This window comes from Oryzias latipes, chromosome 24 (assembly GCF_002234675.1).
Source record: "Oryzias latipes chromosome 24, ASM223467v1".
Taxonomy (NCBI): Eukaryota; Metazoa; Chordata; class Actinopteri; order Beloniformes; family Adrianichthyidae; genus Oryzias; species Oryzias latipes.
Genome location: NC_019882.2, coordinates 3,262,797 through 3,275,062, shown reverse-complemented (window position 1 = coordinate 3,275,062; position 12,266 = coordinate 3,262,797). Strand labels below are relative to the sequence as shown.

General features: G+C 39.2%; 2 protein-coding genes across 2 annotated transcripts; one reads left to right on the top strand and one right to left on the bottom strand.

The window, feature by feature from the left end:
* The first annotated feature begins 5,343 nt into the window (after positions 1-5,343).
* irak1bp1 (interleukin 1 receptor associated kinase 1 binding protein 1) lies at positions 5,344-7,550 on the top strand. The gene is made up of 4 exons (XM_004083394.4): positions 5,344-5,703; positions 6,633-6,714; positions 6,793-6,923; positions 6,999-7,550. The coding sequence occupies exons 1-4, from the start codon at positions 5,429-5,431 to the stop codon at positions 7,267-7,269; spliced, it is 759 nt and encodes a 252-aa protein (XP_004083442.1). The 5' UTR covers positions 5,344-5,428; the 3' UTR covers positions 7,270-7,550.
* LOC101163452 lies at positions 7,423-11,210 on the bottom strand. Its single transcript, XM_004083346.4, has 7 exons — positions 10,982-11,210; positions 10,711-10,837; positions 10,319-10,408; positions 9,149-9,243; positions 8,781-8,941; positions 7,861-7,977; positions 7,423-7,785 (listed from the first exon to the last, which is right to left on the bottom strand). The coding sequence occupies exons 2-7, from the start codon at positions 10,833-10,835 to the stop codon at positions 7,678-7,680; spliced, it is 696 nt and encodes a 231-aa protein (XP_004083394.1). The 5' UTR covers positions 10,836-10,837; positions 10,982-11,210; the 3' UTR covers positions 7,423-7,677.
* Between the last annotated feature and the right edge of the window lie 1,056 nt (positions 11,211-12,266).

The window sequence follows — 12,266 nt, the reverse complement described above, 5'->3', positions numbered from 1 at the left end:
CCTGCTAAGGGGGGTTTATTTTTAAGACAAATTTATCTTAAAATGTGTCATTCCAGTCAAATTTTTGGATTTAGAAATACAGGATGGAGGACTGTTGGTTAAAATAGGGTATATTTGGAAAATAAATCCTTAAATATATTTATTTTTATCAATAAATGTTTATTTTGAGACACAATATTTCCGGTATTCGTAAATACGAGTATTTATAGCCAATTTTGACATTTCATTTAGTTTTAATTTATTCAAAAAGTCTAACAAAGACAAAGTCTATTTGTTTCTTTTTCAGATTTTTCACTTATAACAAGGGGAAACATCTTGTACGTGATCATAATTTGTTATTAGAAGGAGATTTTTCCAGTGTAATGTGAAATGCACCTGACCAACGAGAAGACACAAATTTCAGCTCACACTGCGCACACACAAACAAAAAAAAAAAGGAAAAGCAGCTGCAGGAAGTTCATTTAAAAAATAAAATAATAAATCTCACAACTTTTAAACTCATGGCAAAATAATTTACACTTGTTAAGCAATCATTTAGCGCTCTAAAGTCAGGCCTTTGATGAGGAATGGAGCTGCCTGGGGGTGGGGGTGAGTTTTGTCCTATGCGGTGGACTCATTAGTGAAAAGCCTCAGCACAGACTAGCTCCAGTTACAGTAGTAAACACCGCTTTTGAACTTTTAATGGAGCCCTGAAACCCAACTAGGCCTTAAAAAGGGTAAAAAAAAAAGAAATAAATAAAAAATAAAAAGATCTGGAAAAGGGCAGAAATGTCAACAGTGCAGAGAAAAAAACTCCACGTTTGGAGTTAAACTTTACAAACATGAGACGTTCAACGCACATTTGGCTTCCCAACAAGATCTGGGAAAAGCCAAAAATAAAAAGGGGTTGAAGGAGACCCTAATGAGGCCGAATCCACACCTGCGCTCTGTAATTGAAACCTGCAGGTCTTTGTGTGTGGGTGTTTACCAGAGCAAGTGTTTCTACTGAAAAATGCTTTGTTATGAACATATGTGGAGCTTTTATGAGGAGCAGGTTCAAAACGTCTTCGAGTGTTTGTGCACAGGTTCACGCAACCAGACTAAACCTCGGCTTTATGGAAAACCAGGAGAAAAGGGGGTTTTGTCATTCTGGAACCTGTTTATGTGCCGCATCAGTCCAGCACCAGATTGGTTTAGCAATTCTTCTTCTTTAAAGCGCCTATGAGGGAAAGTTTTGTCCTCGCAACACACTCAAACCCCCCCCTGGTGACAACCCGATGACATCACAGCGCGCAAAACCATGAGATGAAATGAATGGCACCAACATCTTTTATGAGGCTAAAAAAATGGGAAGTTTGGAAATTATTATATCTTGATGGACTTGCGGTTTTTTTTTCCAAAACAGAAAACTAGTTCAAGCGATCTTCACGAAATCCACCAAGTTTTTTGACATTTGACCTTGAAAAAGGCCACAATAATGAATTTAAAAAAAATAAATAAACCACTTTTAGTACCTTCTAGAAATTCACACTGTTTTTAGGGGTTTCAATCTGTCACGAAGCTAATTTGGCAACAATTATTGATTTTTAACGCCGTTAGCATGACAGACTTGCACATTTTTTTTACCGGAATATTGTTAAATTGCAACACGTGAACCATTAATGAATTAATCTGACATAGCATATAAAAATATTAGGGATATGGGCGTGGTTAACAGAAAACCTCCGTTGCTAAAGAAATCCAAAAATTTACTTTTGCAGATTCTTCTAAAAATGACTTAGATCTGTTCGTCACCCACTGGGGAACAAAAAAAGAAATGGTTGCTATGGAGATAAAATCAAAAGAAAAGTCGCTGTTTTCATTTATATTATGATAAATATTATTTTCATGCGTTTTTTGCTAAATGTGAACAATGTTTTCTTGGTCAAATCTGGGAAACAAAAATGTAAAAATGGGCAGAAAGACAAATAAAACAAAATAATAACTATATGATATTATCGTGACGTTTCTCATTCATGCAGGTGGTGTTTTCTTGAAGTTGGGTTTTGGCATCTGGACCCTTAATCTTCTTCTTCCTCCTCCAAGTGACTTTATCACAAGAAGTTTTCATATACTAGAATTTTTAAAAATGTTACATTGGCAAAAAAAAAAACACAAATTGCTTTATTTCTAGGGAGACAATTTTGCGGCCTGTCCAGGAGCAACAGATGAAAAATAGCCTTTGGGCAAACCTCTGGTTCATTGGCAGCTTTCATGAGCTTTAATGTCCCTGTCCACTAAACTAATAAAACAAATAAAATAAAGCCGCTGTCAGATTAAAACTTTTTAACAAACTAAATCCTCACCGTTCGGTTTCAAACCATCAAAAAGGATTCCGTCCTGAACAATGACCACCTTCACTGATTCTCCAGGAACGGATCAACCTCGGCGCGACCTGATGGGAGGGAGTTTTTGGGGCCTCGGGTGGTGCAGAAATTCAACTCAGCAGAGCAGCAACCTGCAGCTGCACGGCAGAGCTCCACTGAGCCGGAGTTCAGCGATGGGAAGAAGAGAGACGGCTGAGAGGCTCTGTTTATTTGACTACGAGCTGTTTACAGAAAGGGGACTCTGTGGAGCTGAGTGACAGCTCCAGTAAATTCCTCTGATAATACGCTGACATGCAGAGAGCTCAGCGGCAGACCTGATTCCACTCATCTCCCAGTCGAGCCCCACAATCCAATTACACTTGCAATTTGACAAAACACATCCCAGGATGACAGATGCTCACTTTAAGAGTCTTTTGCAATTTGGAGCACAAAAAAAGAAAAGAGTTAAAGCTGCAAGTTTCATTAAAAAAAAGTCCAGCTTCTTTCATTTTTAATTCCTCAGAGTGGACGAAAAGCAGTCAAAATACTGGATTTATAGCTGCTACTATTGGACGGAGTCTGGAGATTTCTTGGACAATATGAAAAATAAAAGTGCAATAAAAGTGCACAGGCCTTGATTGGGGTCTCTGCAGAGACGTGGAGAGACTCCAGCACAGCTGACTTCATTACATCCATCTGTGGAGCTTAAGATATTTCATCTTTTAAATCAGCTCAAAGGGAGAAAAATTGTCTTCTAAAAATGCAAAAAAAGCACTTTTTTTGCATTTTTTATTGTTCAAATAGGCAATAGCAAAAAGCCAAAAATGAATATGAACATGTATTATTAGACTCTGAAGATCCATAACTTATTTTCAGCATGAGGGTTTGCAGCTCTTCCTGCTTTTTCCCCCCGTTATAAAAACACACTAAAGCTGCACATCGGCTCCTCCGGCCGCAGAGTTGCATCAAATATGGGGTTTTCACAGCGAAACCAGAGACAGTGACAACAAATACAGGCTTGTATTTTTAGGTTGCGATTATAATGGTCATCTGATGGTTTAATGCTCCGGGGAAACAAAACAAACTTTTTTTTTTTTTTTTTGAATAAAGAAACCAGAATTGGATCAAATATGCTAAAAGAAAAAAAGAAAAAAGCAGAACCACAATGGCAGATTTGTGGGTTTCACACTGACACAAAATATCTTCTGCTTAGCCAAGCAGTATAATTTTGTTAAAACATTATGATTCCACCATTCATTGGATCTTTTTTTATTGTTGTTACTGTTGTTAAATAGCTGTAGGCTATACTTTTAAATATCTGGTTATAATTTAATATCAAAATACATTTTATTATGTATTATTATATCAGAAAGATTTTTCATATTTAAATGTAAACTTTTGATACCCTAAACTCCACTTTGCCATTCTAAAGACGCATGGTTTTCCTTTGCTGCCATCTGCTGGACAAACGTAGGTACTGACAAATCCCAGTTCCACACAAGACAACCACAGCATTAAAAACGGTCATAAAAGTTACATTTCTAAGTACGAATAAAAGTTTCATGAATAAACGAGCATTAAAACACAAAATAAAAAGGTGAATCAGCAAAGACAAAACAGTTCATAGATAAACAGCCATTTAACTATTTCGATATTAAATTCAGGCATTTCTATTCAATAAAATGTTTTAATTAAACACACAAATATATATATAATTTACAACTGTAATCTAAAAGCTGTCAAAACTACTAATGGAGATAAAAACTTTCCAGTGTCTTTATGAACAGCAAAGATTTGGAATTTTTAATAAAAGCGTAGACTTGTATTCATATTTGCATCAAATTGATACAGAATATAGTGGTGAATACAAATATTGTATTAATAGTGATGTTTTAAACAATTGAATGTATTATTTTGAACCTGTTTTCATTCTTACATCAGTCCAGTGAATCCTGATTTAACTTTCACACATAGGTTTCCTAAAATAAAGAGGGTCAGAAACAATAATGGGAATCGCAGTTTCAATAACGAACTCGTTTTAGATCAAAATGCTTTGATTTAGAGAAAAAAATAGTTATTAAACAGCATAAAGCTGGTAGTTCTAAGAAAAAATCAAGTCTTGACAAAAATAGTCATCGTACGGTCATCGTCTTTATAAAAAAAAAATTAAAAAAAGATTTTTTTCTGGTGTCAAAGTTGGTTGATATGTTTAAATGCATCAAGAGAACCAAGTCAAGTTATCAAATAAATAAATAAAAAATGTATGGCTACTGATACAACAGCACTGTTCAAACTTTCCTTCTGCTCTTGATTTGACATAAAATGCAAATCTTAATTTAAAGCATAATTGATTAATAGCTGTTCTTAATTATATTTGCACTCTTGGAAGACGGCTGAAATGCATCAAAATGGCTGCTGACATGATTTCACTTCAGGCTGTTGAATTTCAGGGAGTGCATAATCCTCAAAACCTACACTAAATTTTACTCATGGCATCTTTTTTGTTTGTTTGTTTGTTTACTCACTGATGAGGCACCCTGCGATGGACCGGTGAACTGGGATACTGCAGGAATAAGCAGGCATACAACATGGATGGATGTTGACCTTGTGTTTTGGCGGCCATTTTGGATCCTCCATGATGTCATAAATACTGATTCAGGATGTCCTGATTCCAATTAGCTGAAAAAAAAAAGATTCCAATTAGCTGAACTTTTTAAGCTTATCTAGAGGACAATCATTAAATTGCACAAAAAAATCTACATAACATGAGAAAACATTAGCAAATCAAATGGTCAGTTAATAGACTCTCATTTTTTGGTGGAGTTACTTGGTAGTGGTTGAATGTTTAGATGTAAAGTTGACCCTATGCGTCAGTGATTAGTTCATACTTAGAATATCGTGAAAAAGTCTTCTAAATCAAATTTCAAATCGCGTTATCTCTGAAAAATGTACTATTTTTTGATGACAGGTTCTGGATAGATGGGAAATTCTGAGTTCTTAGCGTTCCAGTAGAAAGGCGTGGCCTAGTGAGCGTTACGTCACAAATTACGCGACACGCAGTGTCCTCTAAACAGCGCGAAAATGATTTAGGTCCACCCTATGCGATGAGCAGCTCTAACCGGGTCGTTGCCGTGATACCGGCGGCTGCCGGCTGGGAATTCTCCGGCAATGATCAAGAGAAGGAGCTGGAATTCAGGTCTGGCGGCAAAGAAACTCCCAATAACCGCGTGAGGGAGGTGCGAGTCACCGGCACCGCTGAGGTTTCCTGCCCGGCGGACAGAGCGTCTGTGCGGGTCAATGTGAGCAACAGCAAGGAGTCCGTCAACGAGGTGGCCAACAGCGTCTCCCGGCGACTCGAATACATTTTACAGGCTCTCAGGTGAGCGGCGCGAGCGTTTGTTTCATCCATTACTCTCCTAAAACAACTGTCCACAGATGCAGGCGGGGTGCGCATGCGCAACAAAAGCATGTCACTTTGGTAACTTCCCCATCAAATGTAAACACAGACCTATTTTGGGTAAATAAAGTGTCTTAAATTCATTTTTATTCACAGCAGATTATATTTAATAATCCTTAAACTTGAAAGAATTATTGTTGCATAGTTTAAAATGAAATAATGTGTATAAGATATATCAGAAATATCTTTTATATGTTAAAATCCTATTTGTCTTAATTGAAAACACAACTATTTTTTCTTTAAGAAAAGCTTATTTAATTTATTTTTTCTGACTTGGCACAAAAAGAAAAAATAACATAAAAATAATTAGTTGTCAAAACAGGTTAAAATTCATATTACAGAAACTGTGTTAAAAATCTAATCAAGATTGTAAAAAATGGAAAAACCTGACAATTCAATTATTTATACACAAAAGCGAATGTGAAGTTAAAAGCATGTAGGAGAGACTTTAACTTTAAATTCTAATCGTAATAACTAAAGAAAGATAAACTTGACAATAACTTCAATGTGTGAAATTAAAATTTACAAATTGATTCCTAAAACACATTTGGATCTTTATTCAATTATGTACAGAATTCTTGTGTTTAACCTTAAATCCCAAAAATGTGACTTCTATTTTTGGTTGTTTCTCGTTATTTTTTTGTTAAACTTTGGATTTAATTGTTTCTCCACTTTTTTAAATGCTTGAACTTTTATCTTATTTACCACGACTTGTTAAAAATTAGATTTAAAAATAGAAAAAAAACTATTTCAGAAACTTTGTACCATCAAATAATTTGGCTGCTTTCGTGTTTACATTAATTAAGTAAATGTGGCTACTTCCATGATGTGATGTTTTCCTTTGCGTTCAGACAGCACGGCATTCGGGATGAAGACACCTCAGTGAGGAGGTTCCTCCAGCGAGATGCTGACGTGTATCGCATGGACGCAGAGGTATTTGGAACAACAAAAACGTGTCGACTTGTGTGAATACACTGTAAAAAAAAGTACATAGATATCCTTTTTTTTCAGATTTTAGCCACTTTCTCTGATTTTGAGAAGATGGAGCAAATACGCAGCATCCTCCTGGAGAAGCTGGACCGGAGCGTTTGTGTGGGAACGCCTCAGTTTTTCCACAGTCCCGAGAGCCTGAGCGGGACGAGGTGATCAGATCTGAGCAGGAGGTTTTTTTCTGCTCCACGCCGAGGAGCTCAACCGCACATCTTCTGTGTTTGTAGGCGGCGTGCGTGCGTGTCGGCCGTTGAAAACGCTCAACAGAAGGCCAGAGAAGTGGGTCAGCTGTTAGGGCAGAGTCTGGGACCCCCCCTTCTGGTGAAAGAGGAGGAGGCCAAGGAGTGGAGGAACGAGGAGGAGGAAGGTGGAGGCAGCGGCGGCGGCGAACAGGGTCCGCCGCCTCTTCCTCGTTTGCCCCACATCCCGACCGTGACGGCTCACGCCACGGTGTCCGCCTCCTTCAGCTTCAGGGACAAAAGCAGGAAGAAAGTGTGAAACTGAACTTTGTAAAACGCTTTATTGCATCGTCACAGTAGTGCAAATGTTCAGCGTTGGCATTTAGACCAACAGTTTTCTAAAGACGTCCTTTTAAAAAGGAGATTTCAGGCATTTATAAGCTACACTTAAAAAAAACAAACTTTAAATTCCAGTCAAACCATGAATTTGTCCTTTATTTTATATTGAAACACTGATTTTTTTTTGTGTGCAATATTTCCCTCTTTAACACCATTATTACTGCCTTTTAAGGCTAAATTAAAACCATTTTTTTCCCTGAACTGCAAAACTTGAATCAATAATTCCTAGAAGAGCTGCAGAATTCTTTTTTTTTTTTTTTTCTGTTACGATTTGAGGCCAAGTGGAAGAACATCGGCGAGGAAAGTCTCTGCTGACGTTGCTGTAGACTCAGTCCTCGCTCTCGTCTTCGGGGAAGAGCGCCCGGAGCCAGGGCTGCATGACGAACCGCGTCCCGTCGTAGTGGGTGAAGTAATTCTCCAGGGTGGGGATGTCGGGCTGGAAACGACCAGCAGTGAGCATCGGCGGGCTTTCTAAAGCCAGCCGCCACATTGTGCGTGTTCGGGCGCTCACCTTCATCCCGGTGACTCGCTCCAGCTGCGTTTGGGGTAAATATGCAACCATGAGTGAGGAAGGGCCGGGTCCACCGAACAGAACTTTATAATGAGGCGTCTTTTCCACTGTCATGCCCTGCAGGAGAAGGAATGTTCATTTGAAAAAACTTTATTTAAAAACAACAACAAATCAATCTACATATCCAGAATTGGTTTGAAAATAAGTGTTTAAGTATAATATTGTTGAAGTATTTACATTTTCAATGTATATATATATAGATTCTTGGCTGACATAATAAAAAAAAACTTACATTAGACATTCTTATCCTTTTTACACACATAAAGCTAAAAAGTCAAAACATTTATTGTGGCTCATTTCAATGTCGTTATTTTATGTCACCTTTGCTTTAAATATTTAACAATTTCCCAAATATCTTTCAATATTTTCTACATTCCAGACATTTTGTATTTATAGCATTGACTTATTGATTTTATTTGATCAGAAAACCTTTCATACTGTATAAACCTTTGTCTTTGTTGTTGATTTTGAACATTAAACTAAAATAAAATAACAGATTGAGGTGATAACACTTCATGTGTTTCTGACTGCTTTTTATTTCTTCATGTCCAAATAAAAATATCCTTATTTTGTCCTTTTCTTTATTTTTTAAAGGTAGAATTTGGTTTCTTTGTTTTACTGTTTTCAGAAAATGTCATTTTCAATAAAGTTTTTTAAAACAATTTTCTTCAAAATTATTTCTTATTTTCAAACATGAACCTGGTGTTTTTATAACTGAGTTGCTAAAAAACATTTTCTGATCAAACTTTTAGTTTATACAAAAGAACTAAATGTTTTTCATCTTAAACCAAGACAGAGATGTTGTTAAATATATTTTCAATTTGATAAATGTATATCTTTCATTTTCTGGGTTTGCCGACCTGCGAGTCGGAAAACATTCTGTCGGTCCACTCAGGTGGAGCTCGGAGTTCAGGGTCCCAGCTCACCACCACCCCCACCATGTGGCCTTTCCTCTCCATCACCACCTCCCCGACGCGCAGGAACACGTACGGAGGGCGGGGGCTGCGCACAGCCTTCGAGGCTGTGGAGACAAACACGCTTTCCCTTTTTTCCATCCGCTTATCTTCACAATAAAAATCTACTTTTTCTGCTTCGGCTGTCATTTAAAGGAGGAGCGAGTGCTGCAGGTCGGAGCTGGAAAACACCTGCGACATGCTGAATTTGGCCTCCACCAGTAAAATAAAGCACCTTTTAGGATTTCTATTGGAGATTTTGAGTGTTTTCAAACCTCCAAAGAATCCCTGATCGTTGTCAATAAGCATGGACTCCATCGGCGGTGAAGCTGCCGACTCCTGATCTTCCTGCTCCAAGCCGACCAGACTCCTGTGGAAACACCAGGAGAGGTCATTCGGCAGTCATCGCGTCCCGCAGCCGCCCTGGACCGGATTGTTTTTGCCCATCCTGCTTCCTTTCTGCACGTTTGGGCAATACTCAAAAACAACCAAAATCTGCACACACTACATGGTTCCTGATGAAAATGAATTTTGGGCGTAGAGAAACCCAACGGCTTGGTGGCAAACGTGCCGCCAGGTTACGACTACAACCACAATCAAAGTATGTTGACCTTTGACCTCAGAAAGAGCCCGCCATAATGAGTTTTCCAAAAAAAAAGAATGAGGCGTTCCCCCTGTTGCTCCCACAAATATTATAAAGATATAACGCATGAATCGTTGGCTCAAGCTGAATGCAACGATAGGACATAATGTGAGCGTATTAGGAATGTGGGTGTGGTTAAAAGAAGAGCCGGGTTGCCAAGGACATCCGAAATGTTATTTTTGTCGATTCTTCTAAAAATGACATAGGCCTGTTCGTCACCCCCAGGCGACCAAGAAATACAATGGTTGCTATGGAGATATACAACAACAGAAAAGCCGCAATATTCAGGAATTTGGCAGGTTCTGCCAGACGCACAGAGAAGGACCTGAAATAGTTGCGTATCGGTGATATATATCAAGATATTTCATTTGGTGATGTTTGTATCGATTTGAAATGCTTTCCAGACGGGATTTCTTTAAGTTTAAAGCGTCTGACTCTTGAATCTATTGCTGTAAAGTTCAGCAGGACTTTGGGATATGATATGTATCGCGATATGATTCATATTGTGAAATGATACATATCGCGATATTGTACTGGAACATTTTTTTCAATATTTTTTAAAGAGTATGAGGTAGGGAAAAAAAACTACTTGAATATTTTATTTTTATAAACGAAAATATTTCATTGTAAAAATGATACAATTCTTTTTTTTAAATGATCACAAGTGTAAAATACTGCCATCATATTGCCAGACTCTTTTCAGTACACACCCCTAGCCTGAAGCAGCCGCTCAGCCAGTGAGGGCAGGTAAAAAGGGGGTCATGGGGAAGCGGCAGGTAATTTGTTTTGTTTTAAGTATCACCTGAATCTGGACATCTGTTCACTGGTCCAGTCCATCCATGCACTTCCATTCAGGTAGGAGGATCTCCATTCCTTCCATATGCGAAGCAACCTATGCATCATCATAAATACATGATTTCATTGGCTTGAGTTGGAAATTAAGAAAATAAACTTATTTATGTTGTAAAAATGACAAAAGTGAACAAGTCTGATAAATTAATGTGTTGAAAGGATTAGAAAAAGGATCTAGTGTTTGATTATCTGGTGGATTTTTAGCCTCATAGAGAAATAAGAATAATGTACCTTAGTTTTTAATTCCCACAAAAAAGTATAATCTATGCTTTGAATATTGTTGATATTATTTGTTGTAATTTTGAGTGTGCGGAGGATAGTCCGCCTGCGCGGAGGTCTCACCGTGAGGTCGCGTGGTAGCGCCTCGCCGCCGTGGAGCCGCTCCACCTGCAGAGGTAGTACTGCGCGGGCACGGCGGAGAGCAGCAGCGCGATCTGCAGCGCGGCGGCGGGACTCAGCTGCGGCATGTCTGCGCAGGCGGGACAGGTGCGGGAGCCAGCCACATACGCGCGAGGATCCCACAAATAAAGAACAACAAAAAAGAAAAACACACAACACGCACTTGAGTGACAGCTGTTGCACGCGATGTCATCTGATCATATATGCCTCTCACCTCCTTCGATCTTTATTACAGCACCGACATTGCCTCTGAACTTTTTGGCGGCGCCTTGAAACCGGAAACTCGGTTTCACTTCTGCTTTATTTGCATCCAAACTCTTTGGCCACCTGTGTATTTACATTCTTTGGGGAATGTTGTCAAACCAAGTCGGCGCCCAATAGAAGCGGCCCACGGGGGAAGACGCGGGACCTTTAGCGGCTCGCCACGTCAGGAAGAACCGGTGAGGTCAGACTGGAGAGGAAGTGAGTTTCACCTCAGCGACGCCAGAGGGCGCTCTTCACCCACACCCATTGACAATAGACGACAGTTGTCTGCAACCTGAGGCTTTTACCCCTCCATTGAGGCGCTATGGAAAAATAATAATAATTGTAATTAAACTTTTACACCCGATGCCCTTCCTGACACAACCTTTGATCTTATCCAGGCTGGGGACTGGCACAGGGACACCCAGACTTGGTGCCCCTTGTGGCTACATAGTCAGGCAGTAGTGCAAACTAAGGGTCTTGGCAAAGGACCCACACTGGGTGGAGGTCATTGCACATCCTGGGAATCGAACCCTGATGTCCCATGGGCTGGTTGCTGAAGGACCGTAGTATCAAAGTAAAATATTTTGACAGATCTTTCTCCCGAGCCGCTTTCAGTAAAAGGGTTGCGGCTTTCCAACAAGCTGATTGGTGAGAATGGTTGCCAAAGACCAATCACTGCTTACTAACGTCGTCAAGTCGCCAAGTAGCGGCGTCTGTATCGCGACAATGGGTGATGTCACACTCACATCACTCCAGTGCCGTAGAAATTTCCCTACGAAAACCCAGTGTGCGTTGATGCTCATTAGATTGGCAGATATAGACCACAATGCATTGTGTTTGAATGATTTCTCATGTGATAAAACTACATTTTATTTTTGAATAAACTATCCAGGTTTCATCATCAGAACAGAGTAGATTCATAAACAGGCTTCATAACATGTTCATAGTAGTTTTTTTACTACGATAATTGGGTGACGTCCAATTAGCCATTTTATTATGTTGTAAACTTGTACTGTGTTCGATAAAGTTGAGAGGGAAAAAAGGGAACTGGAGCGAGTGTGTCTGACGTCAAAATCCAATGAAATTAAGTCAATTCAGTCGCCGTTTTTCCGGCACGCAGACCATAATAATAGACGATATAATGGTTGTTCGCCGTGCTATCGCCGGGCGCCGTCAGTCAGCAGAGATTAATCCGAGTCGCTAACTGTATATGAGATCTGGACTGAGTGACCCCTCCCCCCTGGTGTTCCAAA

Coding starts and splice junctions, on each gene's coding strand:
- LOC101163452 (XM_004083346.4), bottom strand. CDS start 10,835: ATGCCGCAGCTGAGTCCCGCCGCCGCGCTGCAGATCGCGCTGCTGCTC. Junction 9,244..10,318: donor GAACAGATGTCCAGATTCAG/GTGATACTTAAA, acceptor GTGTTTCCACAG/GAGTCTGGTCGGCTTGGAGC. Junction 7,786..7,860: donor AGCGAGTCACCGGGATGAAG/GTGAGCGCCCGA, acceptor GGTCGTTTCCAG/CCCGACATCCCCACCCTGGA.
- irak1bp1 (XM_004083394.4), top strand. CDS start 5,429: ATGAGCAGCTCTAACCGGGTCGTTGCCGTGATACCGGCGGCTGCCGGC. Junction 5,704..6,632: donor TACATTTTACAGGCTCTCAG/GTGAGCGGCGCG, acceptor CTTTGCGTTCAG/ACAGCACGGCATTCGGGATG. Junction 6,924..6,998: donor GAGAGCCTGAGCGGGACGAG/GTGATCAGATCT, acceptor CTGTGTTTGTAG/GCGGCGTGCGTGCGTGTCGG.